At 39.1% G+C, this 17,409-nt stretch overlaps 2 protein-coding genes across 2 annotated transcripts; both read left to right on the forward strand.

The window, feature by feature from the left end:
• The first annotated feature begins 3,501 nt into the window (after positions 1-3,501).
• LOC107671259 (galectin-3-binding protein A-like) lies at positions 3,502-5,917 on the forward strand. The gene is made up of 5 exons (XM_016464157.1): positions 3,502-3,611; positions 3,763-3,969; positions 4,045-4,176; positions 4,263-4,524; positions 4,662-5,917. The coding sequence occupies exons 1-5, from the start codon at positions 3,551-3,553 to the stop codon at positions 5,746-5,748; spliced, it is 1,749 nt and encodes a 582-aa protein (XP_016319643.1). The 5' UTR covers positions 3,502-3,550; the 3' UTR covers positions 5,749-5,917.
• A 1,834-nt stretch (positions 5,918-7,751) lies between these two features.
• Positions 7,752-14,495, forward strand: LOC107671260 (galectin-3-binding protein A-like). The gene is made up of 5 exons (XM_016464158.1): positions 7,752-7,895; positions 8,161-8,364; positions 8,460-8,591; positions 12,188-12,449; positions 13,398-14,495. The coding sequence occupies exons 1-5, from the start codon at positions 7,829-7,831 to the stop codon at positions 14,431-14,433; spliced, it is 1,701 nt and encodes a 566-aa protein (XP_016319644.1). The 5' UTR covers positions 7,752-7,828; the 3' UTR covers positions 14,434-14,495.
• Positions 14,496-17,409: the final 2,914 nt, after the last annotated feature.

Below are 17,409 nucleotides of genomic sequence, written 5' to 3' on the forward strand. Positions count from 1 at the left end.
GCCACCTTGTGGCAGAGAATGAATTTGCATTTCCAACAAGCCTTTCTTGCTGTTTATGGTCAGATCAATGCAAATATCAACTCATGTTTTTATGCAGCAAACACAGAGTTGTAAATGAGAACGAAGTTAATGTGCCTTCTAAAAATCGAAAACAATTAAGACGTATAATTATTTATACGTTTTAAATTGACAATTTATATGCTTGATTTATCCCTTTTCATAAGAAATGGTCTGAAGGCTGAAATGCTGTTGTATAAGATTTTTGTTTTTGTGAAAACCTGTATCTGAACTGTAAATCATGTAATTTTATGGCTCAGTACTGTATGTTACCATAGACATTGTCCAACCCCACTCATACGGTGTTCATTTTACTTGTGCAGCTGTTAAAATGGGTCATAAATTGCCTTAAATTTATTTTTTTAAATTCTGCAGATACCCTGTAAATAGTGAAATAAAATTCCTTCCTTCATATACACGGCACCCCTGCTCTCGACAGACGGCACCCCGGTTGTGAAACACTGGTCTAGAACATTCTCTCCTGCCAAAGGCAGCAACTGGATGTCTAGATTCTAATGCTTTTATTTGACTTTTTGCATTGAAATGCTGTCATTTTGGAAATGATTTGCTCGTATGGTGTATTTACATTTACATGAAGAGCAATGGCTTCTTGCATGTGTGATCTACTCTGTGCACTTAATGCAAACTTAAACATGAGTTTTTATTTAGTTGCATTTGGCACACCACTGTAACGACTAAACATTTCCCACAACCTGGACGCAAATGCCATAGGATGCTCCCCAGTTTCCATTGTCACTTCAGTTCTCTTACTCAAGTTAACCAAATCAGTCCCAACAACTCTAAGTAGAGCTTCTCTCCTTGCCCCTCTCTCTGCTCTTTTGTCACGAATGTTCTGTGAGAGAGCACTAGTTAATGATCGAGGAATGCAGATCATAAGAAGTCTACAAGCATCTGCGTCTGACACACTATAAACATTCACTACCTTTTCCAGTTTCGACGAAAACTCTACAGGATTCATGTTATCAGGGTGAAAAGTACCCACTGCTGTAACAAGACTTTGAATGTCCATGAAAGAACCCTCTCATTTCTATTTCCATTTCCAGTCTGTCTTGTTCGCACTGGTGCTATTGGGAACCTCACAGAATCATCTGAAGAACTATGTTGTAGACTAAAGGCTTCCTTGCAGTTATTTTCACAATATTCAGAATTGGATTGGGCATGTTCCAAATGTGTAGTTGTCACTTCATACAAACATCTAAATGATTCCCTCTGTTTCGGACTTTGAAATTTCTCATCTTAATCTCACTATCTGTTCCTTCAAAATGATCTCTTCAGCCTTGCGATTTCTCAATGACATGACATAGTCGCTGACTTGAGAATTTAACAACTTCGGAATCACAGTGCATTGGACTCACTATAAACTATAACACACAAAAGTTTTGAAATAATTCTGACCACACTGCGTTGGGTCAATTCAAATACTTTAGAATTTCATCAAAATTATAACAACTTCTCAGTCAGTTTCAATTACGTTAGAAACGTACAACTTTGTTTCAGTTACTTTAGAAACTTTAAACGTAAGCGCTTTGCTTCAGTTACTTTAACAACAATTCCAATACAACTCTGCCACCACACTGCGTCGGGCTGATTCAGTTCCGTTAGAATCTTAAACAGAATTGTACAGAATAGGCTTAAGAACAACTCCTGCTCATACTGAACAAAGCAAATTCTAACTTCTGTCTTTAAAATGTTATTTTCTAGATTTTTTTAAACGAGGGGGTTCCCTGACAAAAACGGCATAGAAGAAAGAAACCGCTTTTCTTACCTTTCCCCACTTTTTTTTGGAAATCCCTCGCTGGGTGGCTCGCCAATGTAAAAAAAATGATGAGGACGCTGAATATCTTGATGAAGATGTTTATTGCAGCATAGCAGTGACAAAGTACATGTAGTACCTTGGGTTCAACGGAGTCAGAATGAACCCCGAACATCCTAAACTCAAACCTTTTATACAGTTACAGTTTACAACCCTTAATGTAAATGAAGTTTCTCCTGTCGTAACAGCTGTGATCTGTATGTTAATGAAGTTCTGACATCCCATTGCCTGAGATGGTTCTCGGTGTCCCACACCCATTCCCATTCTACAATTGGTCACCATTTGCTCAGGATGTAATCATCCCAAATGATCTAGAAACAACATAACCGTTGACTTTCATCTTCTCTATAATAATTAAGCCATTCTGGGAAATGAGCATAATCAAACATCTAGTGTGGAGTGGAATCTGGATTGGGGCAGACTATAGTTTCTTACAGCACAAACTACGCAAAAGTGGCAACCCTCCTGGCGCACTCAGTGTCTGAATTTGCTCGCTTATTTTCATTCACTCCTTCAACTGGACTATATTAGTGGACTAATGTAGGGAATAGTGAATAAGGGCATGGGGGAGATTTTGAACACAGCTAAGGTCTTAACCAGAGATGGGCAACTTTACTCCTGGAGTTTATCTCCATCCATAATCAAACACACCTGCCTGCAATTTTCAAGCAATCCTGAAGAGACAGGTTAGATATTTCAGTTGTGTTTGATTAGGGGTGGAGCTAAACTGCAGGACAGTGGCCCTCCAGGACCGGAGCTGCCCATCCCTGGTCAACTCTGGTCCTGGAACAAACATAGAAAACATGAACAAATAAGAATAAGGAGAGGGCAGAATCCTGACAGTACCCAGAGCAGATCAGCATTATTGGGAGGCCATTGAGGGCTGGTCGCAGTGATGAAAAGACAGAGGGAACATGGCACCCAGTCAGAAAGGGGCTTTAGACTGGGCAGAGAAAGCATTGTGGCAGGATCAGGTGGAGCAGAAGAGCCAGGTGGGTAGGACACAACCGGCTGCCTGGGGAACGGGACCAGATGGGATGAGACTGACTGGGAAGCCCAATTAAGCAAGAGCTGTAGGGTGGAAGTGGCGACTCCAGTAGGGAAAGGGACGGGTTGGCAGCAACCACTGGGAAGGGAGGCTGTAGGGACCCTGGGAAAACAGAGTCGGACACAACCAACATTGGTTACAGTGACCAAGCCTTCTGACAGAATTAGTTTGGTAGCAAAGAGCTGGTGGGTGTCCATTTCCATGATCTTCTTGTCCATGATCAGAGGCGCTGGCAGCTGGGGAACTGCCTTCTTGGCTGTGACAGGGAAAACATGTATGAAATTAACTAATTCATTTCTTTTTGTATTGTGTGAATTTGGTTTGACTGATCTTGCACAGCATGTGGCTAACCTTAGCCCAGACATGCTGACAGACAGTTCTTGTTTAAATGCATATGTTGCAGTAATGAAACTTCCCAAATTTCACATTTTCACGAAATGAAACTTTTGGTAGCCCTCAAATGTGATTACACAGCATTTGATCTAAGTTTCACAATAGTTGACTTGATTTGGTCATTATTTAAAGGAAAAGCAAGATGTTTTGTAACTCATTCAGTTGTGAATTGTGTTCCTGTCGCTGCTGTTTGCAATATCTCCAGCAAAAGAAGAATCATGTACCTTCTATGGCCTCTACTGTTTCTTCACGTTTCAGCAGCGCGCCTGAGCCTGTTTGGTTAGTAAATAAAACCTTTCTTTTTAAATTATTTGTATTTGTATTTGGAGAATTTTTGAGTTTCAAAAAAAAAAAAATACTATGTCACAATTATATTTGTAAACATCTCTAAATTTCTATGTTCTTCTACATCTTGTGTCACTGGCTGAAGATGACAGACTAAAGCAGCCAAAACAGGAGGGCAGAGTGCGATTGGTGGGGGATCTGCCTTCATCTGGTCGTGTGGAGGTCTACCATGACGGACAGTGGGGTACAGTTTGTGATGACGGATGGGACCTGGCTGAAGCACAAGTGGTGTGTCGTCAGCTGGGTTTTCCTGGAGCAAAATCAGTTACACCTGGAGGACGTTATGGTGAAGGTACAAACTCCACAGCACAATTTATTTGTTACACACTGTGATAAAAATAATTGTCTTATATTTTTATTTTTTTAGGTTCTGGTTCAATCTGGCTGGATGACATGAACTGTAAAGGCTCGGAGAGCTCATTGTCGGACTGCAGCTTCAAGGGCTGGGGTGTTACTGACTGCACACATAAAGAGGATGCAGGGGTGGTCTGTGAGACTGGTAAGAAATTCAGCAACTAGATATATTTGCAGTTTTATGTCTGTATTATTTTGTACTATTTAATCTATTTTGTTACATTATTGCAGGTACAAACATAACCAGCAATCGTCAGTTCTCTGTGGATAACAGTCTGGGTTTGTCTGATGATCTTGGTCTTCTGTTTGACCGTGGAAATGGTTGTGATTTCAAAATTAATATAAAAGACAACAGTAAAGAGTCAGAATTGACTTTTTGTGTGCACAGTATGATCCTCATGTTTTATCCAGAACTAAACATAACAAAAGACTCTAGAACCCTCACAGTGGATGTCAGCCAGACCTGCCATCCTCATGTCTCTCCTTTTCTCAGGTAATGTTCTGAAGACCACTTAACTTCATAGCTCTATCCAATTTTCTCAGTTCATTGAGAATTTGAATTGTTCAAATCAGAACTGACTATATTTATCAGTGTTAGACACTTATAGTATCTGAACTGTTTTTGCTCAGGTATTTGTACACACGTCAGATTGATGTTTCCATCACATCGGCTCAATGTCTGCATCAGCTGGCATTTACCTTTGGAGTGAAGAAGCTTATGGAGGATGTTGGCAGGGTCTTCACTTTACTCATTCCTGAAGACAACACCTTCCATACCCAGGTATCCATGTTCAAGTATGGCGTCCGCACAGGTGACCTTGTTCTGCAGGAGAACGTCCTTCAGTATCTTTCCTGGAACTGTGAGTTCCTCATAAGCTCTCCAGTGTGGAGCACCATCTCCTTTCACATGATGGACGCTCTGCTGCGGCGCTCAGACCTGGTTGTGAAGGGTGAAGCTTTTCTTCTTGAAGCTCTGGAGAGATGGATCCAAGACAAAGGTGATGAGATTAGTTCAGATCAACAGGCCAGTCTCCTGAATCACATCCGCTTCCTCATGATCCCAGTGGATAAACTGTACGAAATGCAGTTTTCCTCAAGTGTTCTCCGTCGGAATCATGAGAAACTGTACCTAACTGGTCTGCTTAGAGGATTTCAGTTCAATGCTCTGCCCTTCTCCAAGATCAGAAAGCAAATATATAACATGAGTAGTGAGTATCTACCCAGAATCTACACTGGAGATGAGTGGAGTGTAATTTTAAATGCAACCACTGTCAAATATCCACGTAATAGGCCTACATACAGCTATGGTTATACTATAGGTTATAACTATAACCGTGGGTATGGCCAAAATAGAATCCAATCCAGAATCCAAACCTTCTCCACTCCTGCACACCCTAGTGCTCTTTACAGAGAACAAAATGTGCAGTGGCAAGCCCAGGTGTTTCTTAGTAATCAGGAATGCTCTAATTATGGTATTTCATGTACATCTTTTCCTGTTGCAAGATTGTACGGATATGGTAATCAGAACATGTATGCTAGCACCATTCGCTACAGCAACAGGTTGATTCTCACATGTAAGAATGAAAACAATATCTTTCATGTCCAAGATTTCAAAAACAGCATGGCGGTAATTCCAAATAACAGCAGTATGGGTCTGCCGAACCCCTGTCCTGATGACTACAGTTTTAGATTTGTAGTGCGTCCAGAGTATATCTGACTGCACAGGCATTTCAGTATATTCAAATCCTAGTTTAATCAAATCTATTAAATTTGAGTTTTTTTATTTTTATTGATGTTACTCATTCTGCAGTGATTTCTCTCAAATGTTTCAGTTGATTTTAAAATTTTCATTTAAATATTGTCACAATAAAAATGCTTAATTTTGAAAGTGCACTTCAAAAATAAAATACAAATATTTCTTACATGATCTCTGTCAGTGTGATTCCTCTTTGACTGACCAGTGTTAATAGTTAAGATATTTAAGAAATATATCTAGCCTCATCAAAATTGATAACATTTTGACCGTTGCACAACAGGTAATTGTTTAATAAATGTATATGAGAACAATCACAATTCATTAGGCACATTCATTCATTATCAATCTTGAGTTAATGTGTTGCCTGATTTACAACTATTAGGGTGAATTCAGGTAAAGATGTGTATACACACACACACACGTGGTACACATAAACCACACATGGTTTATTTATGTATATTATCAAACAGACATATTTAGCAAACCGAACAACATATAGCCTAGGCTACAGTAGTAAGTTAAGGCTATAGGAGTAAAATTCATGAGTTCACTCAATTCATGCATAAAATTCAAACAACTGAAAGCATAGTGACATTCAATTTGATGAAATCTAACAGCATATTGAAGAAAATGAACTCTACAACACATTTAAAATGTGACTATATATTTTTTTCTCTAATCCCTTTAAATGAATTTTAATTGTGAACATAACTTGAATAGTTCTTCTCTGCATCTACATTTACTTCTTCTTCATTTCTTTTTTCACTCCACAGTTTCAGCTTCATGCCTCACCTTCCTTTCTGCTCTCGCTTTCCCTTTTTTGAAATTCCTAACTGCACACTTCTGTTTTCTAAATGTCATTGCTACAAGAAAACAATCAGTCAATGTCCGTTTATTTAATGAATGTGAATTAGTGAAGGTTCAAGGTGGCCAACTTTATCTAGCCAAGGAAAAACTAAATTTAAACAAATTCTTTGCATTTTAATTCATGTTAACTGAAGTAACAAATAATACAAGTACTGTCACAGTAATATTTGTTTTAGTGAGCAACCTTATAAGTTACAAATGAAGATCTGAATGTCAAAGAGCTTAAATTTCATGTTCTTCTTTGAGATGTGCTCACACCCAGCAGTGTCATATAGCATCAGCCAAAAGAGTTGTATTATTCTAAGAAACAGTGTCCTTTCGATAAAAGACTATTGTTATGCTCTGAATGTGTAAATCATTTGAGCACAGTACAAGTCTTGCAACAGGTGTCACCTTGTCCTCTTAGTCAAAAAGGGTTCTTTATTGTCCAGGTGTCCACCAGTTAATTAATGTCCACCCTGTTAAAACTGATGACTGTGGACCATAAAAATGTTGTTTTTTGGCTATTACATTCAGATTTATTTCTTTTGCAATAGCTTTCGTTGTTCAAGACGTATGAATACTGCATGAAACGTACGTTGTACTGTAACTCTTGAATTTCTGTTCAGATCCAAAATTTACAGTTATCAGTAAGTAAAAGCCATAATATATGTGACAATATGCTGCAAAAGAATTGTAGTTAACACTAATCATGAGTGTTTCAGCTGCGTCATGCTCAAATCCGTTTCAACGCCAGGTCCGGTCGCACTTGAAGTCACTTGAATGCCAAACCCCGGATTCAAAAGGTCTTGTGAATATGAATAAAACAGAACACAGTCACGTTTGTTTGAGCATAGACTTTTTATGTACATACACCAGTGCTGAGAAATGGCTTGAGAACCTAAGTATTGTGTGAAAGGTCTTTGTGTCAAACTCAAAACAACCACTGAAACTGGATTTGTTTGAACATGCAGACTGCCTGTATTCTTGAGTTTGTTTTCTCATGAAATGAAACTTAAGGCAGACCTTAATTGTGATTGGACAGTGGTGGATCATGTAAGGGATATCTCACAATGCTTGACCTGATTTAGCAGATATTTAAATGAAAGCAAGACAGTTTGTAAGTCTATTAGTAAGAACCTCCATGAATTGTGTTCATCCTGATTTGGTGTTTTAAAGAGTTTCCAGCAAGAAAATGGTCATGTATATTTTATGGACATTGCTGTTTTTCCATGTGTCAGCACAGCGGTGGACTTTGTTTGGTTAGTAGACTATATGAACATAACACTTCTTTACAATTACATAATATTGTTTGCGTTTGCACTTTCTATATAAATATTACACAAAAATGCATGTGTTTACAAATATAAGAATATACTACCATCTACTTTAAATCTTTGCAAAGCTGTTCATCTGATCTTAAATATAGCCTTCATCGTTTCACAGATTGGTCTGTCTTATTTGTTGTGGGCTTTCTTTTACATTTTCATGAACCCTCTAAATAAATGAGTTTATTGCTTGTGACAGATGAAGAGTCAAAGCCTAAACGTGAAGGCAGAGTGCGATTGGTGGGGGATCTGCCTTCATCTGGTCGTGTGGAGGTCTACCATGACGGGCAGTGGGGTACAGTTTGCGATGACGGATGGGACCTGGCTGAAGCACAAGTGGTGTGTCGTCAGCTGGGTTTTCCTGGAGCAAAATCAGTTACGCCTGGAGGACAATATGGTGAAGGTATAAACACATTAGTGTGGGGAAAACAATTTAAATGCTACGCACTGTGATACCAGCAGTCTAATTTTTGACCCGTGTTCTATTATACTTTTTAGGCTCTGGTCCAATCTGGCTGGATGACATGAACTGCAAAGGCTCAGAGGGCTCATTGTCTGAATGCTGCTTCAAAGGCTGGGGTGTTACTGACTGCTCACATAAAGAGGATGCAGGAGTGGTCTGTGAAACTGGTAAGACATCTACTGGATCTTGCAGAAATTACAGCGCTTGCTTATGGAAGTGGATTTAGGCCTCGTAATACTATTGTAACGTGTAGCGCTATATTAAGCGCACAACGAAGTAGCATAATCCAAAACAGCGTTTTAATTTTAAATCCACAAGGAATAAACACAGGAGAATTGCAGGAGCAAACGTAGCACAAACACCATGTAAAGCAAATAACCGTCAGAGAACTAAATAAAACAGGGGGTATATATAATGGGTACATTAATGAGACACACCTGAAACTAATACGTAACCATGGAAACTAATGACAAGATCAGAAACTAGGGAGACCTCAACTAAACAGGGCAGGAGAACAAGAAACATAAGAAAAAAAACAACAAATAGTCCATAACCATGACAGTAGCTCCCCCTCCTGGAAGGCGTGTCCTCGCGCTGCAAAGAGTCCATCCGAGGAGGGAAGGGGGGGCTCTGGAGGAGGACACAGAGTACACAGAGGACAGGAAACCAGGGGAGTTGATGGATGGTGAGAGGAAGGTGACGATGATAGAGGGAGGAGCCAGAAGCAGGAGGAACCAGATTTGGATCCAGAGTCCAGGCAGGAAGAAGGCCCATGATGGAGTTGATGGAGGGAGGAGCCATGGTGGAGGTAGGCTGATGGAGAAGGAGCCGATAGAGGTGGAGCCCAAGGCGGGGACGGAGAGCTGAAGAGCCAGAGTGACACCGTGGGTCCGGAGGGCCAAGGCGGAGCTGACAGCTCATGCGACTGAGGCAGAGGCAGGGACCCAGAAGACCGTGGCAGAGCCAGAGCGACTGAGGACAAATGTGGAGCCAGAAGGAAGGAGGAGCCAAATGGAGCCTGAGGGATGGAGCAACAAGACGAAGCAGGAGGAGTGCAATCCTGTGGAGGAGGCAGGTCGATGATTGACCAAGGCAGAGCCAGAGGAATGAGGGAGCCCAGTGGAGCCAGTGGGATGATGGGCCATGGTGGAGATGAGAGAACAAGGAGCCAAGGTGGCACTGATGGGTCGGAGGTTCGCGGTGGAGTCCGGGACTCAGAGGCTAGATGTGGAGATAAGGGATCTTCATGCCAAGGAGGAGCTGGGGACTGGAAGGCCCGAAGTGAATCAGAGCACCTGGATGGTGCTAACTTAGGGTGAGCTGAGGGACTGACAAGAACCAGTGGAGGCAGGGCTGAGGAACTGGCTGGTTTTAGGAGAGGAGGAGGGAGAGAACACAGGAGAACAGGTGATGGGCAACATAGGAGATTCAGGAGATGCAGGAGATTCAGGGCTGGATGGAACCAGCGGGATCACAGGAGATTCAGGGCTGGGCATAACCAGCGGGAACGCAGGACATTCAGGGCTGGACGGAACCAGCGGTGACGAGAGAAACAGGAAGTTTTCCTCTTCCAAATATTTAAATATTAATTCAGAGGCCAGCAGCAGCTAACCCTCAGTGGTGGGAATGTGGGCGGGGCTTTCCTCCATGCCCGCCTACTCCACTAGAATTTCTACAGCGGCAGGATCAGTCTCATCGTCTTGCACTAGCTCTTTTGTCGCGGCTGGCTCTGGCTTTCCATCTGTGGTGGACACAGACAATCACTCCGTGCAGCAGGGTGATGGCAGGCTGGGCTCTGAGTCAGGAGTAGGGCTGGTGATGTCCCCCATGGGGCCGATGGTGAAAACCAATCCACAATTCATCAGCACCCACTCCACAAATGCGGCGAAGCTTCATCGAGGACCTTCCCCAGACAGCTTGGCCTTCATCGAGGTGTTCAGTCCAACGTAATAGAATGTACACAGGCAGCTGTCTGGGTAGTGAAGGAACGATCCTCTTGACATCGGGCAAATCCATAAATACAAAAAAGAAAACAAAGCAAAAAGAAAGAGAAACTCCACAAATTAATCACTTTTAGGCCGGTTATTCTGTAACATGTAGTGCTATATTAAGCGCACTATGAAGTAGTGTAATCCAAAAACCCGGCAGAGGACGGAACGAAACAGGGAGTATATATAATTGGTAAATTAATGAGACACACCTGAAACTAACCGTACTGTACGTAACCATGGAAACTAATGACAAGATCAGAAACTAGGTAGACCTGAACTAAACAGGGGAGGAGAACAAGAAACATATGAAAACACCTATAACAGTGACAACTATAATGCCTAATTGTATTCATTTTTTACTTTGATTAATTTTCTCTTGTTTTTGTTCAGATGTTTTATTATTATGACATTTCTTCTATGAAAGCAAGGATAGTCAAATATTCAGTATCATAAAAAAAACAAAAAAAACAATTGAATGTCCGATATCTGAAAAATGAATGAGTGTCACCCTCCATATCTGTGGTCAAATGCAGAAACTAAAATGGTCCCAGATGTCACCCACTAGGCCAGTGGTCCTTCTTAATCCTGGTCCTGGGGTCCCCCTTCTCTGCACATTTTGTATGTCTCCCTTATCTGACACACTTAGTTCATGGATCTCTCTCCTAACGAGCTGATGATCTCAGTCAGGTGTGTTAAATTAGGGAGACATGCAAAATGTGCAGAGCAGGGGGTCCCCAGAACCAGGAATAAGAACCACTGCACTAGGCTATACAACGTCTATCTGCTGCTAGGTGGCGCTGTTACACATTTAAAATAAGCATATTTAAGGTCTCATTTCCAACCAGTTTTCAGCATTTTAAAAGTGTGGCAGTACTTGCCTTTTATTATTTAATGTTTCTCCTTGAATTTCAAAGATTTCTTTGTTATTCAATTTGTTTGGCAGATACGCTTTCAAGCCTAACATATAGCCACAAATATCTATTTAATTTTGGCCAGGTACTTATTTCAGTTTCAAATGCCTTAATCATCATGAATTTGGAAATGTATGTAAAGGATCACATAAGGACGGTGGGCCTCATTCATGAAACTCTAAGACAGGGGAGTCAAACTCAATTCCTGGAGGGCCGGAGCCCTTCAGAGTTTAGATCCAACCCTAATTAAACACACCTGATCCAACTAATCAGGTCCTTCAGGCTTATTTGAAAACTACATGGTATGTGTGTTGGAGCAGGGTTGGAACAAAACTCTGCAGGGCTCCGGCCCTCCAGGAATTGAGTTTGACACCCCTGCTCTAAGACTAATACTAGAGTAAATTCAGAATAATTTGTGCGTAAAATGGAGCTTCCTGAAAATGGAGCTTCCCGATTTGATTGTTAATTGTTTAGTTGGTTAATAAAATGCACACTCAATTAACGTTAATCTTTAGCCATGAATTATAACTACGTGAATTATGTGAACTGCAATGCTGTGGGATCTTCTGGACTCCCTTTCAGGTTTGGCTCCGGATAAATGCAAAAGACTCATTGGCCATAACAAAAATAAGCATGAAAGTTCACTCTGAAGTCACAGAAGTTCACTGTCAGCTGGCCACAAGGTGTTACTATAAAAAGCAACATGTTTGGCTATAATTCCAGTGACTAGCAAGAAAATAAATTTTCCACAGAAACTGATTTTCTGTGTTTTCCCAAAGTGCTTTGACCACGATTTTTATTGATTTGAGGAACTTGAGGAACATTTTAATCTTATTTATTACCCTTTTTTTTTTTTTGCAGGTACAAACATAACCAGCAATCGTCAGTTCTTTCTGGATAACAGTCTGGGGTTGTCTGATGATCTTGGTCTTCTGTTTGACAGTGGAGATGGTTGTGATTTCACAATTAATGTCCAAGACGTCAGTGAAGAGTCAGAATTGACTTTTTGTGTGCACAGTATGATCCTTATGATTTATCCAGAATTAAACATAACAAACAACTCCGGAAACCTCACAGTGGATGTCAGCCAGACCTGCCATCCTCATGTCTCTGCTTTTCTCAGGTAACTTTCTAAAGACCACTTCTCTTTTTTTATTTGTTTGTTTATTTTGTGTGCGATTCTCTTGAATGGTGTCTTTTGTGGCTTATTGTGTTCATACAAAGAATGGGGTAAACTAGAATGTCTAATGTGGTTGCTCTAATAGAAGCTCCACCTTGCAAAAATAAATCATAATAAAGTTCAGTCAGCACCACTTCTGAGAATAGAATTTATTGGGAATTCTGTGGATTAATTCTTTTGGTTTAAAGGGATAGTTCACACAAAAATGAAAATTTTGTCATCATTTACTCACCGTCAAATTGTTCCAATATATTTTTAAGAATGCTAGTTACCAAAGAGTTGACGATAGCCATTGACTTCCATACTATGTTTTCCATAGTATGGAAGTCAATGGCAACCGTCAGCAGTCCAGTCAAAATCATTTTCTAAGCAGATATCCAAATGCTCTTTTGTCAAGATGCTAGGAGGGAAAGGGTTGGAGGTGGGTGCATATGTCTGTGCGACAGATGAAGGAGCATGCGTATGAAAGGCCTTATATTAAAGTAGGTGGAGTGACGAAACAGCAGCTGATATTGGTTAGCGACCAGTGGTTTGCCCGAAATACGCTTGAATTCCATTCAATCACTCAACCTCTATTTCTTGCAGCTTGCTGACACAGCTGAATGGAAGCTTCCAACACCAAGACATAGCTGTAACATGGTTAGCGTTGTGAAACTTGCGCTCAATGCTCAAAGCAGTTTATCATGCATCTCTTAGCAATGAGGCGTATAAGTGCCTATAGTGTAGAGTGCAGATAGACTACGTTTTTTCATGTAGTGTATTCAAGCCTTTAGATTGACTATTAAGATAGTGTAGCCACCAGCTACAACCACAAATGACACCATTTCCTGGGAATGACTCGTCAGAACTAAATATTGACACAGTACTTAGGCACTATCTGTTTTTGCTCAGGTATTTGTACACACGTCAGATTGATGTTTCCATCACATCGGCTCAATGTCTGCATCAGCTGGCGTTTACCTTTGGAGTGAAGAAGCTTATGGAGGATGTTGGCAGGGTCTTCACTTTACTCATTCCTGAAGACAACACCTTCCATACACAGGTATCCATGTTCAAGTATGGCGTCCGCACAGGTGACCTTGTTCTGCAGGAGAACGTCCTTCAGTATCTTTCCTGGAACTGTGAGTTCCTCATAAGCTCTCCAGTGTGGAGCACCATCTCCTTTCACATGATGGACGCTCTGCTGCGGCGCTCAGACCTGGTTGTGAAGGATGAAGCTTTTCTTCTTGAAGCTCTGGAGAGATGGATCCAAGACAAAGGTGATGAGATTAGTTCAGATCAACAGGCCAGTCTCCTGAATCACATCCGCTTCCTCATGATCCCAGTGGATAAACTGAACGGAATGCAGTTTTCCTCAAGCGTTCTCCGTCAGAATCATGAGAAACTGTACCTAACTGGTCTGCTTAGAGGATTTCAGTTCAATGTTGTACCCTTCTCTAAGATCAGGAATCAAATTGATAACATAAGTAGTGAGTATCTACCCAGAATCTACACTGGAGATGAGTGGAGTCTATTTATCAATGACACAACCGTCAATTACCAATACCATCACTACTACTATGGCCAAAATAACAGAATCCAAACCTTCTCCACTCCTGCACACCCTAGTGCTCTTTACAGAGAACAAAATGTGCAGTGGCAAGCCCAGGTGTTTCTTAGTAATCAGGAATGCTCTAATTATGGTATTTCATGTACATCTTTTCCTGTTGCAAGATTGTACGGATATGGTAATCAGAACATGTATGCTAGCACCATTCGCTACAGCAACAGGTTGCTTCTCACATGTAAGAAGGAAAACAATATCTTTCATGTCCAAGATTTCAAAAACGACATGGCGGAGATTCCAAATAACAGCAGTATGGGTCTGCCGAACCCCTGTCCTGATGACTACAGTTTTAGATTTGTAGTGCGTCCAGAGTATATCTGACTGTATGCTGTTAACATCATGTCATTTTCTACCGGTGGTAAAGTTTACGTCTGTTTATTCAATTCAATCCAATTAAAATCATGATTAATCTTCATTTTTAATGTTCCGTGACAGTTTTTTTTTCTTTATAATAATAAGTGAAGGGTTTTGATCATTTTGATTATTTCATGTAATGATCAAATTATTAAACTATAACAATGTTTGATTGTTTAAAGATGCGCCTAAAAATGGTACAAATGAAACAAACAAACATTTCCATAATTTATTTTGTAATTTTCTCAAATTTTTCCTGCTGTACTGTTGGTAAATTGGTATGAAATCATACTGGTAAAATGGTAAATCTATTTAAGCTCACTCACCTTTATTATTATGCACATATTCTTACATTAACTACAGTTTTAGATTTGTAGTGCGTCCAGAGTATATCTGACTGTATGCTGTTAACATCATGTCATTTTCTACCGGTGGTAAAGTTTACGTCTGTTTATTCAATTCAATCCAATTAAAATCATGATTAATCTTCATTTTTAATGTTCCGTGACAGTTTTTTTTTCTTTATAATAATAAGTGAAGGGTTTTGATCATTTTGATTATTTCATGTAATGATCAAATTATTAAACTATAACAATGTTTGATTGTTTAAAGATGCGCCTAAAAATGGTACAAATGAAACAAACAAACATTTCCATAATTTATTTTGTAATTTTCTCAAATTTTTCCTGCTGTACTGTTGGTAAATTGGTATGAAATCATACTGGTAAAATGGTAAATCTATTTAAGCTCACTCACCTTTATTATTATGCACATATTCTTACATTACTAAATTAATTCTAAAACGGTCCTCTGCCAGTACGGGATGATACAAAGTTGCTACAGAGTAGATACAAAAAATACAAAGTATATATATATATTGATATGGTATATGCAATAGTGAATCAAACCATTTTATTTTTTCCTTGTTTCCTTTTATTGATATAATCTTGATGCTTTCCCAGTTTGCCAATATATTATTGTATTATTGATTTGTAACATATTATAAAAACTGTAAATGAATGAATAAATGAATAAAGTGAGATGTCCACACCAAATACTAAAAAAGTTTGTAAATGGAGAATACTTTGGTGTGTAAGCTCAAAAAAGAATAATAATAAAAATTAAATAATAATTAAAAATGAGTTAAACAAGAGAATGTTGTAGAAAAAAAATCATACAAAATTTGCTAAGTGTAAAGACAAAACTTTTTCATCGTCAGTGTCATCATAGAAAATAGCACCTGATTCTATTTATAGAGAAATATATTTCATCTACTACAATAGATTTAAACAGTTGCTACTATGTACCCAAAATCATTAATCTGTGCTAACATTCATAGACATAAAGCTATCACTGCATACAAACAAGCAAGCCTAGCCTAGATGAGAAAAAAAGTAATAATGCAAAAGTATTGTAACACATTACTTTCCATAAAATATAACTAACGCAATCAGTTACGTTTAAAGGGAGTCACGCAATATTGTAAGGCATTACTTTTAAAAGTAACTTTACCCAACACTGCAAGTTACATAATTTTTCTCTGCATAATCTTGTTGACACAAATCAAAATTCTATAAAAAAGAAGAAAAAGAATATATATACTGTATATATATATATATATATATATATATATATATATAAAAAAAAAGAATATCAAGACATCACAGAAATCAACTCATAGACAAATCTTCCTTCATTCCATGTGGATGCACAGACTTAAAATGGAATATCCATTTGCATTCTTTCTGAAGAACATTCTCCATATTTTCTATATTCATATTCACCCGCGCATTAACCAAAATGAAGAGTCTAAGAATTCTGGACCCCATTGTAATTTGCTGTGATGTTTGCATTCAGATGTACAGTATCTAAAAATTCTCTGTCCAGTAAGAAATCAGAATAGATTTGATGAAACCTCTCCTGCATAACACATTTGAGAATAGCTTTTGAATAGTGTCAAACGCTCCATGGTCAAACCCAATAAAGGACATTCCTGTAAACATATTCCCTCTGATCATAAAAACACCTATACAAGACTTGTAAACATGTCTGATAGAAATCTTCTGAAAGTCTGAACTAGTTCACCCTAGTTTACAAATGAGCAGCATATCATGTATTTTACAAGTCTAGTGACTAAGCAAGATTTCCTGTAGCAGGCCACATATTTAAAAAAAATAATTAAATGTTGGCATGAAGCAGTGCACCATGACACATTTCAGAGGAAATATGAATATGTTTAGATTCAAATGAGCTTTTGTTGAGAGTTTAAAAAACAAAAGTGATACCTTTATAATGACTAATGTTGTTTTGATGAGGTTGGTCTGAGAAATACATTACGTAACTAGTTATTGTGTTAGAACTTGTTCTGTGTCTCACCAGGCTCTTGAAATACTATGAGATGTCTCGAATCAATGACATGTTAAAACTACACTCACATCACAGTTTCACAATTCTGTTCTTTCCTTAGTGAGGGCACTACTGGTGTCTGGATAAAATAGTGCTTTGCTCTTCATTTGGGGAATGAAATAACTTGTTGACAAGTTACACTTTAAGCTCACTATACCCAGGGATTTTTTTATTTATTAATTAAAACATTAATACTTGGAAATATTTTGTACCATACCTTCATTTATTTTTGCTAATTTTCAATAATCTTTTATCTACAGATTTTATTGCTTCTTGTCCCAGACCAAGATTTTAAATGGTAAAATATATATCTGGGGCAAAAATAATCTTTCTCTAATGACGCCGTTCAAAATATAGGATAGATTGAGTTGGATGTTCTGCTCTTTAATCAACAAACAAGTCCAGATTCACTCACAGGCTCTGGTGTTGTTAGGCTGGAACGACATAGAGCTGCAATTAATCGATGCAGCAGTGGTAGGAAAAGCTATGAATGATTAGAAGAGGCGCGGGCCAATAACTGAACCCTGAGGCACCTCA

Source organism: Sinocyclocheilus anshuiensis, unplaced genomic scaffold (genome assembly GCF_001515605.1).
Source record: "Sinocyclocheilus anshuiensis isolate Anshui unplaced genomic scaffold, SAMN03320099.WGS_v1.1 scaffold2670, whole genome shotgun sequence".
In the NCBI taxonomy this organism is placed as follows: domain Eukaryota; kingdom Metazoa; phylum Chordata; class Actinopteri; order Cypriniformes; family Cyprinidae; genus Sinocyclocheilus; species Sinocyclocheilus anshuiensis.

Bases quoted from the DNA above. Each gene is read 5' to 3' on its own strand.
- LOC107671260 (XM_016464158.1), top strand. From the start codon at position 7,829: ATGGTCATGTATATTTTATGGACATTGCTGTTTTTCCATGTGTCAGCA. The intron at 7,896-8,160 runs GTTAGTAGACTA...TGCTTGTGACAG, and splicing joins ACAGCGGTGGACTTTGTTTG to ATGAAGAGTCAAAGCCTAAA. The intron at 8,592-12,187 runs GTAAGACATCTA...TTTTTTTTGCAG, and splicing joins AGGAGTGGTCTGTGAAACTG to GTACAAACATAACCAGCAAT.
- LOC107671259 (XM_016464157.1), top strand. From the start codon at position 3,551: ATGTACCTTCTATGGCCTCTACTGTTTCTTCACGTTTCAGCAGCGCGC. The intron at 3,612-3,762 runs GTTAGTAAATAA...CACTGGCTGAAG, and splicing joins AGCGCGCCTGAGCCTGTTTG to ATGACAGACTAAAGCAGCCA. The intron at 4,525-4,661 runs GTAATGTTCTGA...GTTTTTGCTCAG, and splicing joins CATGTCTCTCCTTTTCTCAG to GTATTTGTACACACGTCAGA.